Source organism: Lissotriton helveticus, chromosome 3_2 (assembly GCF_964261635.1).
Source record: "Lissotriton helveticus chromosome 3_2, aLisHel1.1, whole genome shotgun sequence".
NCBI classification, from domain to species: Eukaryota; Metazoa; Chordata; class Amphibia; order Caudata; family Salamandridae; genus Lissotriton; species Lissotriton helveticus.
This window is the reverse complement of record NC_136062.1, coordinates 499,057,386-499,075,377: the sequence shown is the minus strand read 5'-3', so window position 1 is coordinate 499,075,377 and position 17,992 is coordinate 499,057,386. Positions and strand designations below refer to the sequence as shown.

The following is a 17,992-nucleotide window of genomic DNA, read 5'->3' as shown; positions in this document are numbered from 1 at the left end:
AAGGCCTCCTGGTCTTTACAATTAGAAGACGTCGAGACCAGAACTACTGCTGTAGACCTCACAAGACTTCTCAATAAGACCCCAAGTCAACACTAAAGTTAAAAGCAATCATTTACAGCAGTCCAAGTGAAAGGTGGCAGCAATGTCCAAAATCTCCCTTCCCTGGTGAGCAATGAGGAGAACCTGACCTGCTCACACACCCCTTGTAAACACTGAGCTTAACCCCATCACACACCCCTTGTAAACACTGAGCTTAACCTGCTCACACACCCCTTGTAAACAACAAAGCCTAACCTGCTCACACACCCCTTGTAAACACCAAGAGAGCTTAACCTCATCACACACCCCTTGTAAACACCAAGAGAGCCTAACCTCATCACACACCCCTTGTAAACACTGAGCTTAACCTGCTCACACACCCCTTGTAAACGCCAAGAGAGCCTAAATTCATCACACACCCTTTGTAAACAACGACAAAGCCTAACCTGATCACACACCCCTTGTAAACACCAAGATAGCCTAACCTGATCACACACCCCTTGTAAACACCAAGAGAGCCTAACCTAATCACACACCCCTTGTAAACACTGAGCTTAACCTGCTCACACACCCCTTGTAAACACCAAGAGAGCCTAAATTCATCACACACCCTTTGTAAACAACGACAAAGCCTAACCTGATCACACACCCCTTATAAGCGCCACAGCTAGAAGTTAGATTGTCTAAACATTGTGATGTGTGCAGTAAAGAAAAGTAGAGTGTCACACACCTGCAGCTGTGTGTACTGACAGGAACCCATCAAACATTCTGCAAACAGGAAGCCGGGATTGCTGGGCCAGCTGTATCGTGGCAGTTTAGGAAGAGTTTTGAGATCAGTGACAAACAAGAAGCCAATCAAATTCTCACTTGCATTAACAGGACTTCCTGCTGGAAGGAAGCTAACAAATAACCTCAGCGCCTAGCCATGAAAGGATACATTTGTTGCATGAGAAAGCTGGTGACTAAACTGATGACTTGGGGCCAGTTCAGGGATGCATTGGTAAGAGGGGTGCCAGGCTGAGAGAAGATGTGAGAAATGATGTGTTTCCTTGCTGTATCCTCGAAGAACAGTTCCACCACCGTCTGAGGCCCTGAAAACAGCAACAACAACAAAAAAAGCAAGAGTCAATGTCTCATCCAAAAATAGCAAAGAATCACCCGTCATTCAAATCCATAAAACGAGCCGTGGCCTATTCAGACATAATGAACAATACACACAGGTGGGAAAGAGCGCCAGCTCTGAACGCAGCCTGACATTTCAATGCCAATGGAGAATTACAGCTCAGGACAAAAAAAAAAGAAAAAACCAAACAATCCCCTCCATTCTGCCAATCTTATTATCTGCTGCAGTGTTGAAGCGCCCACCTTCCCCATCACAATGGATGTGAGTGTGAGAAGAAACTTTATGCAGAGCTGTGACCATCACTAAATTGGCTCATCAGCCCTTCTGTGACCTTCCCATGGGACACTTGCGGGTCTAGGAGTCCAATCCGGCCCATTACGGAGCTCATTCCACAGCAATGCAAGTCTCAAGAGCTAGTCTGCAGAGAAATACCTCTGAGCGCTGTGTTTATGTCTTGAGCCACAGACTCGAGTGTGGTCTTTCACTGGACAGAAACCTCAGGGTACATCATACGGCTGACACTAATGTCTGTAGACCATCCTGACCGGACAGGTGACTGAAATGTGGGATAGCAGATTAGGCCCACAAAGCACATCACTGAAGTAGAGTTACTTTAATGCCAAATGCAGCCCAGCAGTGAACTCCTTAAACTAATCTATCTGTGGCAGTTCAAAGGTCACTCAACCTAGAAAAAGAAGTTGCAGCGCCCTCATTTAAAGAGGCTTAAAAGGAAGACAAACCTAATATGCAAGCCTTGAGCACCTAGGGCATTAAAATTGTATTAAAATTGTGGCTGCAGGGCTAACATCACAGGGCCCCAGCTGCAGATTTAGTGTGCCTTACACGTTATGCAAGCACACTAAAGTACTACAAAAAAATAATAAGACTCTTTAATATGCGCACTTTCAGAGTAACACGCAACTTACTAAACATTACCGCTTGGTGTTTCACAAAGTGAAGCTGAAATGAGAAACGCATGTTCTTAGCTGCACAGTGTACAATATTAACAGAAGTAGCTGTGTTCTGTCACCATGGACTCTGTCCCTGCACACGCATACCAGATTTTTGAAGCAGGCATCAGTGCATGTCCACTGAGCGGCGCCCTTTTATAGCAGGCATCAGTACATGTCCGCTGAGCTGCGCTCCATTGTAGCAGGCATCAGTGCATGTCCGCTGAGCTGCGCTCCATTGCAACAGGCATCTGTGCATGTCCGCTGAGCTGCGCTCCATTGGAGCAGTCATCCGTACATGTCCGCTGAGCTGCGCTCCATTGTAGCAGGCATCCGTACATGTCCGCTGAGCTGCGCTCCATTGTAGCAGGCATCTGTGCATGTCCGCTGAGCTGTGCTCCATTGTAGCAGGCATCAGTACATGTCCGCTGAGCTGCGCTCCATTGTAGCAGGCATCAGTACATGTCCGCTGAGCTGCGCTCCATTGTAGCAGGCATCCGTGCATGTCCACTGAGCTGCGCTCCATTGTAGCAGGCATCCGTACATGTCTGCTGAGCTGCGCTCCATTGGAGCAGGCATCAGTGCATGTCCACTGAGCTGCGCTCCATTGTAGCAGGCATCAGTGCATGTCCACTGAGCTGTGCTCCATTGTAGCAGGCATCCGTACATGTCCGCTGAGCTGCGCTCCATTGGAGCAGGCATCAGTGCATGTCCACTGAGCTGTGCTCCATTGTAGCAGGCATCCGTGCATGTCCACTGAGCTGCGCTCCATTGTAGCAGGCATCCGTACATGTCCGCTGAGCTGCGCTCCATTGTAGCAGGCATCAGTACATGTCAGCTGAGCTGCGCTGAAATATAGTAAGCAGTCAGAAGAAGGGAAATTTTACTGCGCGCAATCCCTGTAGGTGACAGTACGGTGTAGAAGCGCTCCAAGTTTCATTGCCACAAGGTCTAGTGAAACCAACTGGAATCTTTTCAGGGGTGCCGGATTTGTACAGGGGGGTATTCATGTGTAAATGAAGCGAGCAACCCACTTTCTAGTGCTCTAGTGGGACAGCTCAACGTCTTACACTGTTATATAAATGGAGGCCAGACCTGCTCGGAACAAAGACCTCCCTACCAGACAGGACACAAGGCCATCGATCTACAAGTGTTACTATGTTCACAAACCTATGTCCTGTGGGGTCAGACAGGCTCTCTGAATTGTCCCTCAGAGGAAAAAAAACTGGTAACTCGCAGATTGCACAGTGGATTTGGAGGGAGTGGGGGAGAGAGGGATGTGTACTGATCACCGGACGAGCTGTACGTGCTCTCCGCTATAATCGGCTGTTCCAGGTTCAGGGGGTGTGCCTTGGGCATAAACCATTCCCTTTGATGATGAAAGATATAGTCCGGGCACGAGGAATAACGCCCCCGGTGGATGGTGAATATTGACACTTATATGTAGGGCCGGGTCTCCACTACAAACAACGTCGCTGGGAGACCATGTTGTCTGCCTTTGGCTTTCATTTGACAGCCTGCTGCATCGTGAGAGTTGTAGACCCGTTCTGCTTCCACCGAACCCATGGCCTGACACCTGCGACGATGACAACGATTAGTGACAGAAAAACACCAAGATTGGGAAATATTGGTCTAAAGGGTGCACGTACGAAGCTGGCTCTTTACATAGTGGACCAACAAGAGGTACACGCAAACCCCAGAGGGATTATAGAGGCGCAATATGCAGCAAGGTTCATTCAGGCACAATGGAAGGACCACTGAAAAGCCCCGGTTCACCTGATTTAAGTGGGGGTGACACGCCAGAAGTGTCGGACAGGTCAAGCACGGTCAACAGCCGCAGGTTGAAATCTCTAAAGAAAGAAAAAAAACAGAAGAAGTGGTCAGGGAAATGCTCCATCGCCTTCAGAAAGGAGCAGACGCAAGGTAAACCCAACAACTTTTTTAGCAACTTTTTTTTAACATACGGCAACATCCTACCAGAAAACATATTACTCCCCTGTGAGATGTCAGATTTTACATTTTTCAAAAGTGATGCTACAGTACGGCAAGTGCTGAACATCTGCTGCCATCTGAGAGAACTGGCTGGCAATCACCTTCCAAATTAGAGCTAACGGACAAAAGATCCAATTGAATGCTGCGGATTACTAAAGAAATTTGGCCTAATGCCACCCTTCCAAGACCAACAATCATCACCAAAGGTCTTCTGCTCAGAGCAACAAGGAAACTGGCCCAAGAAAATACAGCCGGCACGTCCAACTGAAATATGTCCCAGTCAACAGTGACCGAGAAAATCTGGCCAAAGAAGACACCAACAACCGCGCCAACACAGAGGATGATATTAATGCTCCCAGGCCTAGTTCTGAGGGTAGAACACAAACCTGAATCAATCCAGACAAGTTGTCACTGCTCCTGGCCCTGCCAACCCTGAGGCACTGCACACAGCAAACCTGACATTTCATTCCAATTCATACAGCGACCTCAAGGGCAGCGGGACAGCTCGAGTGACCGTATCCAAACTAGTGCAAGCTGGAGCCTGCAGGCGGGTCGCCTTGTCCTATTTAGTGCAAGATGATGCTTATCTGACGCTTGCATTGACCCGTTAGCGCTTGTGGGCATCACCAGCAGCGTGCACGACAGCTATGGCACATACAGGATGCAGTGTTATGGTGGGTGACCTATTGTGAGGTGTTCTGATCCGGTGGCTCCAATTTGACGCTTTGCATAATCAAGCTGGTGTTGAAGAGAAACAGTGAATAGTCTAAAGGTTTTTAAAAGTTAAATTGAATAATATACTCCCACAGGCTCGTAACTAGAACACGATGTAGTATTGAGTTGGCCTTCCTCAGTTTGGTGCAGGCTAGGGCTGAAAGAAGAGCTGGAAGCTAGGGTTTGGATGCATTCTGTGTCCATGGTCTGGTGGAGTGGTTCAGCGTATGCAGAATCACTCGGTATCCATGCTCCTCGGCGCTGCGCAAGGTTTCACATCCGTATTTAACTTCTGATGCTGGATCTGCTTAAAGAAAGACAAATGATGACAAAGCAGGTCGAGTGAGCGATAGGATACCTAAATTTTGACGGGTGGATGGCTTCTGGACAGGATATGGGACCCAAAATAAGGGTCTCACCAGCCTGTAAGAACCTTGAGGCGGTGTCACCGTGGTAGCTTATGCGCCTCATCACACCCGTTCCTCAGTCACTTGAACTGAGCCCTTTTCTCCGCTTTCGGTTCCTTGCTGAACCATCTAAGGTATCTGTCATATGCAGCCCTTCTTGAACAGGAATAACTTGGCTTATGTCGACCAAAAATGGAAGTCCTCATCTGAGACCGGAGTCCGATGAGGTGGTCCCGTAAGTGGGAGAACCGCGTCAGTTTGGCTAACTGCAAAGGTGCTCCGATGCGCTCTTTGGACAAGTAATGAAGCGATCATCAGCTTTGTGGGAAGCTTTCGTTGACAATCATGAACAAGAGACTACTTGATCTTTTTATTTGCAGTGATCAGCAGTTTTGGGTGAGGTGAAGAGGTCCAGGGTTTGTCTCGTTAGCTGAAGCCGGTCCGGTGCTTTCAGGTCACTGGTGACCTCGTTTGTATTTGCACCGATGATGGGTTTAACAAAGTCTTGCAATCTCGACGTTTGCAGAGGTTATGGTGATTCAAGAGGATTGTGGCTACCGAATCCAGGAATGTTTCTATGACAGACGGGTTGGAAGAGAGGGATGTAAATCAGCAGGAAAGATCAACACTGGTGTGTCATGGTGGCCGGCTGACTGGTGGCAAAGAACTGGTTAAACATTTGGTAAGGATGCAACTCTTGTGAACAGAATTTAAATCATCCTAAAGATTTCTAACCATCGCCTTATCCACAAAAGTCATCATGTAGGGAGGCTTTTATGATAAAGCCTGAAATTCACTCCCCCTTCGGGCAGATGTTATCGCCACCACAAAGGCTGTCTTGATGGTAAGCAGCAGAGGGGACAAATATGCAAAGTTTCGAAGGGAGCACATATAAGAAATGGGAGCACCAAAAGAAGATCTCACTGCAGCTTGACAAAGCCCTTTTAAGAACCTATTTACAATAGGGGACTTATATAGAAAGATAACACTTGAGAGTACCCAAGGCAGAGCCCTGCTGGGCAGGGGTGAACATAAACAGAAGAATATTAGACAGAGAAGCAGAAAGATTTTACACATTTTTGCCAATGGCAGGCGTAAACTTTTAGTGGAGGGCTGCTTGACCACCAAAATAATATTACATACTTCAGGAGGAAAGTCGAAAGCTATCAACTGTCGCCACTTAATCTCCGCGAAGGAAGGCGGAGAGCGGACAGGTTCGGGTGGAGAACCCTTCACTCCTGCTGCGACAGAAGATCCTCCCGAAGGAGCAGCCTGATCGGAGGATTAATGCTCACTCAAAGGAGGTCTGGATACCGGATTCTCCGTGCCCAGTCCAGAGCCACAAGAATGACTTGGGCCCAGTTCTTTATCTTCTTCAGAACTCTGGGCTCTTTATTGGAATAAGCTCCCCACGCATTTGAGGCAATGCCCCGACCACCTTCAATTCAGGAAGCATCTTAAGATTATTCTTTTCTGTTCCTGATCATGCTTTAGCAGCTCAGCTTTCCCGTTACTTGTCCAAAGCGCAGAAATACCCCTTTGGGGTCGATTCAGGTGCTATAGAAATAAATAAATAAAGGAATGGTATGGGCTGAAAGGCGTACAGCAGGGCTGAGCTCCACTCGCGACGTAAAGCGCAGCCGAGCAATAACAGCCTTCGAAACTTCAGCACGCAAAACTGCTGACACTGCACTTTCTTGTCGCAGGTGAACAGATCGAACCAAGGCTCTCCCCACTTCTTAAAGACACTTTGCACCAACTCCGACTGGAGACGACATACATGGTCTGCTAGACATCGACGGCTGAGATCATCCACCCTGGCGTTCAGAGAACTGACCAGGTGTTGAACCACCAGGGTTATGTTCTGCTGCTCCAGCCTTTTCCAGAGACGCAGGGCCTCTTGACAAAGGGTCGACAACCCACCCCTGCTTGTTGCAGTTCCACATGGTGGTGGTGCTGTCCCCGAACACCTGCACATGACCGAGGGAAGAAATCATTTCACTGCTAGTCAATCGCCCGGAGGTCCTAAAAATGATGTGGAACCCCGACTCCGCCAGAGACAAGTGTACCCTGATCTCGACCTCTCCCAGATGGTTGCCGAATCCTAGGAGTGACATCTGTCACTGCTGTGAGATCTGGCTTGGAAAGAGAAAGGGGTCAGATAATGACCCAATTGGGATTGGTTAGCCACCACTGCAGGTCTTTTGCAGTTCAATCCGAGAGCTGGAGCACATCGTAGAGATTCCTCTGCTGCGCCAAATGAACTACAGGTCCCACTGCAGAGCTCGCATACGCCTTCTGGCGTGATTTACCAACAAGATGCAGGAATCCTCGAGTCCCAGCAGCCTCAGTCATTCTCACCAAAATCCAGGACAGAGGCTGAAGCATCCGTATCATAGCCTCAAAATCCTGGACTCGCTGCTCTAAACTGCACTGTGTCCAGAACAGCTCCGATGAAAGGGAGCATCTGAGAAGGAGTCAGATGCTACTTTGGCATGTTTATAGAGAACCCCAGCCAATGCAGGAGGGTGACCGTAGTCCTTGAGATAGGGAGACGACAGGCTGGGGAGCAGGCGTGTTCGACAGTCAGTCGTCGAGATAGGGGAAGGATACCCCTAACCTATGCAGATGAGCTGCAACCACCAACATCCCCTTGGTAAACAACCAAGGGGTGCTGGGAAGGCCAAGGGGGATCACATGAACTGAAAGTGCTTGTGGCCTTGAGCCGCAGGCAGGCAGACGGGCGATGTGAAAATACGCCACCTGCAAGTCCAACGCTACCAGCCAGTTTTCTTGGTCTAGGGCAGGCAAGACCTGAGCCAACGTAAGCATCTTGAATTTCTCCTTTGTGAGGAAGAGCTGGACTGTCTTGGGTCTGGAATAGGCTGAAGCATCTCAGTCAGAAGATTAGTCCTGACCTGCACAGAGGGCAGCTCGCGGTCAAGGACCTCTGCTGCCCTCCTAATCACCGTGGGGATAGACAACAGGAGTATTACCCATAAACCAGATTGAGATCTGGGGGTACACATGTAAATATGTGCAACAATATCTTAATTGGATTCATTTAAATAACAGAAACAATGGCACGTACAGGACATTACAAGAGAACTGGGGAAGAAGAGAGACTCGAAACTTCAAATGGTTTAGAAGTGCATATAGCATCATATATTTGAGGACATGTTTAAACAAAAACAATTGTCAGAACAGTTTACAATAACAGCACTGGAGGCACATAATGCGTGAGGCAACCCAAGGGGGCTTAGTGTGCTACGTGATAGTGAGACGAGCGGTGTCGTCGCAGGTGACATATGGGTGATAACTGCGAAGGACGCAAATTGACAAAAATGAAAAACACAATATATACAAAGTTGTTGGTTCCTCTTTAGAGAATTGGTATTGGTAAGTAGTGTGGGGACCAAAGCAGGTAATGCGCCATGAGTTGCGCTGTATTGTGGGTTGACGGCGTTTCGATCCTATTGAATTAGGATCTTCATCAAGATCGGGTTGCCGAATGAAGACCGTGATGGAAGATCATGCACCGCTCGCTATACACTCACAATCAGTTCTTTCTATCCGGAGCACACTTCCTCACACAAGTCCCATATCCCATCCACCCAGCAGACATCCATATACACAGGGTTCTCATTGTTGATTTGACCCCTTATACGCCAAATTCGCTCTGCATCCTTATTTAAATATGAGGGCAAGATGCAAGGACTAGACCATGCAGATACAAAGAGCCAAGAACTAGCCCGAAAGAGGTCTCCGTTTTGAGTCCAACTATCCCTAAGAAGCTTCTGGCTGCCTAGCACGACACTAGAAAGAAGGGCCGAAAATCACAAACTTACAAAGCATCAACAGGAACTGCAGACGCCAAGCACTGGCTGGCCCAGCGGATGACATAGTAGGTTGAGAGCAGATGCGATGTGCGCTGTGCCAGGTCCTGCTGAATCTGGAGTAGGTATCCTCTTCCAGATAAGACCTATAACGGAAAGAGTTACATACATGAGTCCCGTCTCTGTTCACCCAAATGAGAAGCTAATACAGTCAGTCATGAAGCCAGGTCTGGAGCCGTCCACTTTCAATCAGTCTGGGAATTTATAGAGCGCGTGAGGAGCGCACTGTATAAATCTCGATTGATTGAAATCCACTACCATAAAATTTCATCCAGAATACAAACCTGGAAACTGCAGCAAAACCCCTCAAAGTAACCCACTTATAATGCGGCCACAATCTATGCAGCAAAGCATAACTTCCTTACCTTCGGAAAAGCTCTTTCTGGTGGATACTCGATCTAACCTTAGATTCCTCACCTTGTGAAGACCCCAATTGTGATTTGCACCTATTACTAGCCTTTCGGCCTGCCTGCAATTTTATGTGTTTAATGGGCTTGTACTTGAATGAGTTTTCAACCTGAAACACCCATTCCGATATTTTTTTTAAGTACTTCTTTTATTGCGAGTGTCTTTTTGCTGGGAGGCCTTTTTGTTAGTGCCTCATGCTATTTTTTGGTTAGCGTTCTAGCTTTCACGCTGCGTTACGCAACGGCCCCCTACTTAATGGCCAGGGCCCGGACGCGCACGCTGACGGCACACCAAAGGCAAGCCCGTCCGCCTCAACCGGGACCAGGGGCCACAACCCCTGGTGCAACACATTCTTTTTTTCTGGTCCAACACATTCAATGAGATTAGTTTATTCAGGAAAACAACTGACTGAGCTGCGTCAGGTTTTATCTCCTAATTGCAATATTGTAAAGTTCAAGGATGCCCTTGTTGACTGCCGGCACTGGATGTTTTGCCTTACTTCTTCCATTCAGACCAATGACCTCAATGGAAGGGCTCGAAATAAAGTAAATGAAGGAGAAAAATTCAATGATACAGGGAAAACAAAAAGGACTACACCTTGATGTACATTTTCATCTCGCAAAGAATTTACATTCTATATCACTGTTGCTCACTCCCTAAACATCAAGCCCACATTTTTGATCTTCTGACAGATAATCAACCAGAGGCGGTCTATCGAACAGAGACCTGGCTGCAGGAAAGCTCGGCCCGACGTTGCGGCTGCTCTTCCGCCGAACTACTCCATTATAAGGCAAGACACGAGGCTGAAAATGGGGGCGGCGTAGTGATTTTTAATAAAACTTCTTTCGAATGTAAAACAGAAGATTTTACAGCCCCGACTGTGAAGCCTTATAATTTTAAATTGTGCTTACGCCTAACTTCACATTCTCTGGAATATTGTTGTAGCGCCCTCCGGGCCCAGACGGGCGATGGGTGCTCTCCTTCCCTAATTGAGCAGTTCCGCATATTTTGAATGCTGCAAATTTTACTATATTGGGAGATCGAACCTCCATTTAGATGATCCTAAATGTACTAAAAGTCCGTCGCTCGTTGCGGACTTAGAAGCGATGAACGTACACTTATGTAACTCAGGTCCGAACTATATAGCCGGTCATCTACTAGATCCTATTTTTTCTAACCTGCCTGACCTTAGTTGTGTCCAAGCCCTTCCTTTTGTTGTAGTTTTTTTGTTGAAAGTAACGTCCTTTCCTCCGTCGATCTGTCTGGTGCCTGAACAAAAGACTAGAAGATGGGCAAAGCTCGATGTCCAGGCTTTTAACAAACCTCTAGTGGACAATAGACCAGTTTTTGAACATATTTCTACTTTAGATTATAGTCTCATCCAAAATTGGATTCTACAAGCAGCAGATACACGTCTTCCTCTGTTCAACAAGTGCTCTAACAGACGTCTGCCACCAGCCCCCTGGTTCACTGAGAAGCTAAAAAGGGAAAAGGCTAAAAGTAAAACACTAGAAAGGTGAACATCATATTCTTTGTAAAGTAGCCCACGCTGAGTTTTTCTCACACAAAATCCTCCAAGCACAAAACTGCTCCAAAATGCTTTTTAAAGTGGTAAGAGCTATCGGGCTCGGAGAGCCCTACGATTCCTCCTGCTCTTACCGGCACTCAATGTGAAGAACTCGCTCCCTATTTCACGTATAAGGTTGAAAAGATACACTCTGCACTGTTAAGTAAAACCTCTCAAGATAGTCCATCAGAGATCGAGACTCCTCCGAATGCTCTGCGCGATCCTGTGCGGACATCGCTCACCAACAATATTACATCCTCTGCATATTGGAGGCGTGGACCCTCTGGGAACCGAGCTCCTTGAACCACCTCTTAGCAAACATTAAATCTGGTTCCCCCGTGACTTACTCCGCACTCCTGTGTTTTAAACAGCTGGATACTTCTATACTTTTGACAATAATGGACCTTCTTAATGCATCTTTACAGGAGGGTATAGTTCCGCTGGAATGAAAATATGCTATGGTACTCCCTCTTTTAAAGAAAGCCAATCCTGACTCTGCCATTCCATCTAATTTCGTCCCATCTCGTTGCTTCTTCTCTTTGCTAAAAGTTTGGAAAAGCATGCTAATGGTGAGCGGACCCCTTTTATTGAATCTCAGAACTTTCTTCATACGTCGCAACCAGGGTTCAGAGCTCGTTTCTCCACTGAATCCCCTCTCCTAGGAGTCACTGAAATGTTAAGGCACCAGTTAGGTGAGGGTGAAACAACGCCACATATCTTGCTGGATCTCAGTGCCGCGTTTGACACGGTGCTCTCCCTCAAGGTTACCTCTCTAGTGCTTTGAAAAGGCCCAACATGACTTTAAAGAAATGCAAATCAATCCAATTCAACAAAAGCCACCTGAGGCGGTGGAAATAACTTACAGAATCACCCAGTTTGAGGAGCAGCTGCTGCAGGATCAACAGGTCACGGCAGATCATGAATCGTGTGTTTGCGATCTGGACCACAGCCTGGCACACCACATGGGCCGCAGCAACACTCCCAAAGAGCTGTGAAACGTTGATGCGCACGTTCAGAGGCTGATCTGAGGAAAACAAACAAGGACTTGGAGTCATCAAGAACTCCACTTGAGCTCCAGCAGAAGAACAATAAGCGAGCTTCTGAAATCTTCATGGACAAAGTATCGCAAATATCATCCGGTCACAAAGCCCTCCACATCATCATCAAGGGGCAGCTGGGAGATGCAGAAGACAGTCTCCTTCTGCCTTACTGCTGCCTCAATGCACAGCAAGTGTCCTCAATGTTTCACCTGTGAGGTCATCCTGGGGTAAACTCTGGAATGCTGAGGGCGGGATGTATCGCATGGAGAATCGGAGAAGATTCTTAAGCTCATGACTACAATGAATGCTAGGGGTGGGATGTGTCGGAGGGAGGACGGGAGAAGATTCTTAAGCTCATGACTACAATGAACGCTAGGGGTGGGATGTGTCGGAGGGAGGACAGGAGAAGATTCTTAAGCTCATGACTACAATGAACGCTAGGGGTGGGATGTGTCGGAGGGAGGACGGGAGAAGATTCTTAAGCTCATGACTACAATGAACGCTAGGGGTGGGATGTGTCGGAGGGAGGACGGGAGAAGATTCTTAAGCTCATGACTACAATGAATGCTAGGGGTGGGATGTGTCGGAGGGAGGACGGGAGAAGATTCTTAAGCTCATGACTACAATGAACGCTAGGGGTGGGATGTGTCGGAGGGAGGACGGGAGAAGATTCTTAAGCTCAGGACTACAATGAACGCTAGGGGTGGGATGTGTCGGAGGGAGGACGGGAGAAGATTCTTAAGCTCATGACTACAATGAACGCTAGGGGTGGGATGTGTCGGAGGGAGGACGGGAGAAGATTCTTAAGCTCATGACTACAATGAACGCTAGGGGTGGGATGTGTCAGATGGAGGAACGGTGGGGGGCGGGAGAAGATTCTTAAGCTCATGACTACAATGAATGCTAGGGGTGGGATGTGTCGGAGGGAGGACGGGAGAAGATTCTTAAGCTCATGACTACAATGAACGCTAGGGGTGGGATGTGTCGGAGGGAGGAACGGGAGAAGATTCTCAAGCTCATGACTACGATGAACGCTAGGGGTGGGATGTGTCAGATGGAGGAACGGTGGGGGACGGGAGAAGATTCTTAAGCTCATGACTACAATGAACGCTAGGGGTGGGATGTGTCGGAGGGAGGTCGGGAGAAGATTCTTAAGCTCATGACTACAATGAACGCTAGGGGTGGGATGTGTCGGAGGGAGGTCGGGAGAAGATTCTTAAGCTCATGACTACAATGAATGCTAGGGGTGGGATGTGTCGGAGGGAGGACTGGAGAAGATTCTTAAGCACATGACTACAATGAATGCTAGGGGTGGGATGTGTCAGATGGAGGAACGGTGGGGGACGGGAGAAGATTCTCAAGCTCATGACTACAACGAACGCTAGGGGTGGGATGTGTCGGAGGGAGGACTGGAGAAGATTCTTAAGCTCATGACTACAATGAACGCTAGGGGTGGGATGTGTCAGATGGAGGAACGGTGGGGGACGGGAGAAGATTCTTTAGCTCATGACTACAATGAACGCTGGGGGTGGGATGTGTCGGAGGGAGGAACGGTGGGAGGCGGGAGAAGATTCTTAAGCTCATGACTACAATGAATGCTAGGGGTGGGATGTGTCAGATGGAGGAACGGTGGAGGACGGGAGAAGATTCTCAAGCTCATGACTACAATGAACGCTAGGGGTGGGATGTGTCGGAGGGAGGACTGGAGAAGATTCTTAAGCTCATGACTACAATGAACGCTAGGGGTGGGATGTGTCGGAGGGAGGACGCGAGAAGATTCTTAAGCTCATGACTACAATGAATGCTAGGGGTGGGATGTGTCGGAGGGAGGACGGGAGAAGATTCTTAAGCTCATGACTACAATGAACGCTAGGGGTGGGATGTGTCGGAGGGAGGACGGGAGAAGATTCTTAAGCTTGTGACTACAATGAATCAGTTCTCACCAGCACGAGTTATCCTTGTCATGCTGCTCAACAATGCATAGTATACATTCCAGGGTTTTAAATGCTATGATTTCAACATGTCAACCCATGCACATAATTTTATTCCAATATTTTAGATAATTATTTTGTCATACAACTTCCAAATAAAACGACAAATTTCCATAATTTTACTCAGCTATAAAAACCCATCAATTTCAGTGTGTGGCCTTTCCTTAGAGACTCAGGCCAGATTGAAGAGACTAGGCTAAAGTCAATTTTTGGGGATTCTTGTCGTGTGATCAGTTATTGACAAAGTTACTCCTACAAATGCAAAGACTTAGATCCCACCGCTGCCACCAATGTAGGAAGCTTCTTCTGTATATACTATACCAAAGAGAGGTATAGTGTGAACAGAGTCCAGGGGATCCCCAGTGGTATAGCAGAGGCTAACGTAGATAATCACTAACAGCTATCGTTGGGGTAGTGTGGCCGAGCAGTTAGGATGATCAGGAGGGCGTGTTAAGCATTTATTGAATTCACTCACTCAAGACTGATGGCACTCAGACAGAATCCAGACCAGTTGGGTAAGCATAGAAATAGGTATACCAAGGTTTTATTTCTAGTACCAAGCAGAACTTGGCACAGCTAGATAAAACATACTTCCAAACGCAAAACTTTACAGGGAAATGCAGTTGGGAACGAAACTACAATCGTTACAGGTATGTATTTGCTTTTAAAACAGTTCAGAATACATAGAAATTACTTTTGATTACTTCTTTGTTATTTTTAGATTACAACAATTACTTGGGGTGATATGCCTAGATATCACAACGTGGATTCTACAAAGTAAACAAGACTTTTTGGTTTAAAGCAATATTACTTTTCTTCCGTACAAAAACAGTTCAGCACTTTGAAAATTTAAGAACTAAAACGTGTAATTCAACATTGGTTCCTATGGGGGAAAGAAGGTTATCGGTTTGCAGGTAAGAAAGCACCTTAAAAGAATAGTTTTTGGAGGTTAGAACCAAAGTTCCCAAGGTTCAGTTAGGCACTCAAATTGCGCCGGCACTGGGGCGGCCAGGTGCAGAGTGCAGGGGCCCAATGTTTTCCAATGGGGCTAAGGGGGCCTTCGGTCAGAGGCTGCTTACGAGCAGGCATCTCGGATCTGGGAGCAAAGCTCTTTAGGTTAAGATCACCACTTCAGGGGCCAATAATCAGCACAGGAGCTGTACCACCAGTGGCACGGAGGCTGGCGGATGCTGGATGCCAAGAAGCCATGGAGCCCTGTGGTTTGCAATGGAGATCTCCGTTTCGAAGAAAAGGCTGCAGGCTCGGGCAAGGAGATTTCCTGAAGGCGACCACTGGTAGGAGAGGTAAATTGGGCTCTGGGGGGGGATGTCTGGACACCGATTGGGCCACCCATGGCCATGGGGCATTCGGTGCAGGAGTGTCAGAGCATCAGATCTTACCAGCTCCGGTAGGGTGACCCTTCAGGTTGAGGCTGTAGGTGCCTGCTTGAAGCAGGCAAGGGGTCGAGAAGCAAAAACAGTGTGCAGTTCCTATAGGTGCTAGGTCGATAGAGTCCTGAATGGATCAAGTCCTGGTGATCTGATCCTTCAGGAGCCCTCACACACCCGAGGGGTGTCACGCTTCATCATTGGGCAGCTCCTCGTTGGGCTGGTGCTGCAAAGCCCAAGGGGACCCGCTGGGGGGCTCTTTGCCGGAGGTCTTTTGAGCTGCAGTCTGTGAAGTGTGGATGTTGTAGTGAAGGTGTAGTGTGCAAGTAGAGTGGTGAGATGGCTTAAAAATAACTCTGGGATTCGTAGAGAAAATGTATTAAATGTTTAGAACCCTGCACTGTAGGAGCCCGCGATGATTTTTCAAGCGTCTCCCGACGCTGGCAGGGACGTTGGCCGCAGCAAGTCACTTAGCAGGCTGGAGCGTGTGATCCCACAGTGGAGCAGGCAGTGGAGGCAAGCAAGCAAGACAGTAACGGGCGTCCCTGAGTTATTAACTACACTGTTATGGTTTTGTGTTACAGCAAGACAAATGTGAACCTAATTTTCAAAAGGTTACAATAGCATTCTTTATGGCATTCTGCACTTTGGAGAAACCACAGATACATCACAAATGTATCTTTATAGAGAAGACACTATTCCTTACAACTACGCTCGGTTTAAGTCTGGTCTACAATCTTCTGACTGTCTGATGTCAAAGACCTATCACGCATAAAAAATGCATTATTACCCATCAGCAGAAGAAGTGACTTCGCTGGATCTCCCTTCATACATCTGGACAGAAAGTGACATTACTGGTTTTCCTGCAATAATGGTCTTTAAAAGAAGCCAAGCAAGAGAACTTCATTTCCCATCACCCATCAGCACAGGAAATGACATCACAGCACCATGCACTCTTCCCCCTCCCAGGACCTACTTAACGGCAGCTGCAACATGGACATGCAGTGGGCTCGCCAAATGCAGGCTCGTCTGCACCTGGACGGCAGCCAGCGCCAGGATCCCGGCCCTCATCACTGCCCAGCACTTAGGTCACTAGAGCAGGGACTCTTATCCCAGCCACACCCCTACGCAAATACTAACCACACCCTCTCCCAACACACACGCCTACCCTCCCACCCTACACCACAACAAACCTGCATGTCAACACTCACTCGCATGCATTCTACAACACACGATCACTCCGTAAACAAACCCACTCATGAGCTCCTGACATTGCCACGGCAATCCCAGCTGGCTACAAGATCACTCAACAGGAGCCCCTTTCCAAGCCAGGAGGTCTGACTATCATCTATAAGAAATCCACCAAATGCCCAATATCCACAGAGAACATCACACCTTTCTTGGAAAACCTGCAATTCAAGCTGCAAATCTCAGGAAACTGAAATTCACCCTCTATGTACCCCATGCCTACCGACCACCAGGACCACAAGACACCTTTACCAACCTCATCACCAACTTAGTCGCTCCACTTGCCATTGACTCCAGAGCCTACATTCTCCTCTGTGACTTTAACTTTCACCTGGAAGACAGAAATGACTCCTACTCCTCGAAAGCTTAAATAACATCAGACTCACCCAGCTCGTCACAGAACCAACGCACACCGCAGGACAGACACTGGATCGCATCTTCACCACAAGCGACAGCGTCAAATGCAACTCCACCACGCAGCTCACATGCACCGACCACTCCATCATCCGCTTTGAAATCAACACACCTAGAAGGTTCAGCTTTCCAAGCCGCAGCTGGGGCAAAATCACAGAGGCAGACTGGTTCAGCACGGTTAACATGGATCAAACTAGATCCACAGACAACCTCGATGAGGACATCAACAACTGGATCAAGAAGTACACAGACTTCTTCACACCAAACCTAACAAGCGCAGTACATCAAACATGCAGGCCAGCTGGTGCACAGAAGACCTCTGACACCAAACACTGTAAACAGCTAGAAAGGAAAAGAAGAGGCAGCCACAATGCCACCGGCAGAACTACTAACAACACACGATCACCAGCAAATAAGAGACACCAAGGAAAAAAGCACTAGAGGACCGCATCGAAGGAAGCTCCAGCAGCTGGAAGGAGATCTTCGATTGTTAAGGATTTCACCTCGCTCTAAGGCACTGCAACTCTGAGACAACCTATCCAACTTCTTCCACAGCAAAATCGCTAATATCTACAGAAACTTCGCACACCAACCTGACCCCAGAGAAGTCGTTGCGCACCTACCCTCCTCCAACCAGGACGGTCACCTGAACAAATGGACAACTCATAAGAAACAACACACCGGCAATCATGCGTACCATCCACTCAGGGGCCCCAACGGACCCATGCCCTCACCACATCTATAACCTGAGAACATTACCAATCAGCACCACCCGACCCACATCAACACCTCCATCACGTGCCCCACATTCCCTG

General features: G+C 47.9%; 1 protein-coding gene across 1 annotated transcript in view; it reads right to left on the bottom strand.

Moving 5' to 3' along the window:
* NUP160 (nucleoporin 160) overlaps nt 1-17,992 on the bottom strand; it is a 289,550-nt gene that overhangs the window by 130,830 nt on the left and 140,728 nt on the right. The window contains exons 17-21 of the mRNA XM_078684503.1: nt 11,960-12,120; nt 9,074-9,207; nt 3,889-3,962; nt 977-1,130; nt 770-839 (exon numbers count right to left, since the gene is read on the bottom strand). Coding sequence (XP_078540629.1) covers nt 770-839; nt 977-1,130; nt 3,889-3,962; nt 9,074-9,207; nt 11,960-12,120 — 593 coding nt within the window. The remainder of the gene's footprint in view (nt 1-769; nt 840-976; nt 1,131-3,888; nt 3,963-9,073; nt 9,208-11,959; nt 12,121-17,992) is intronic.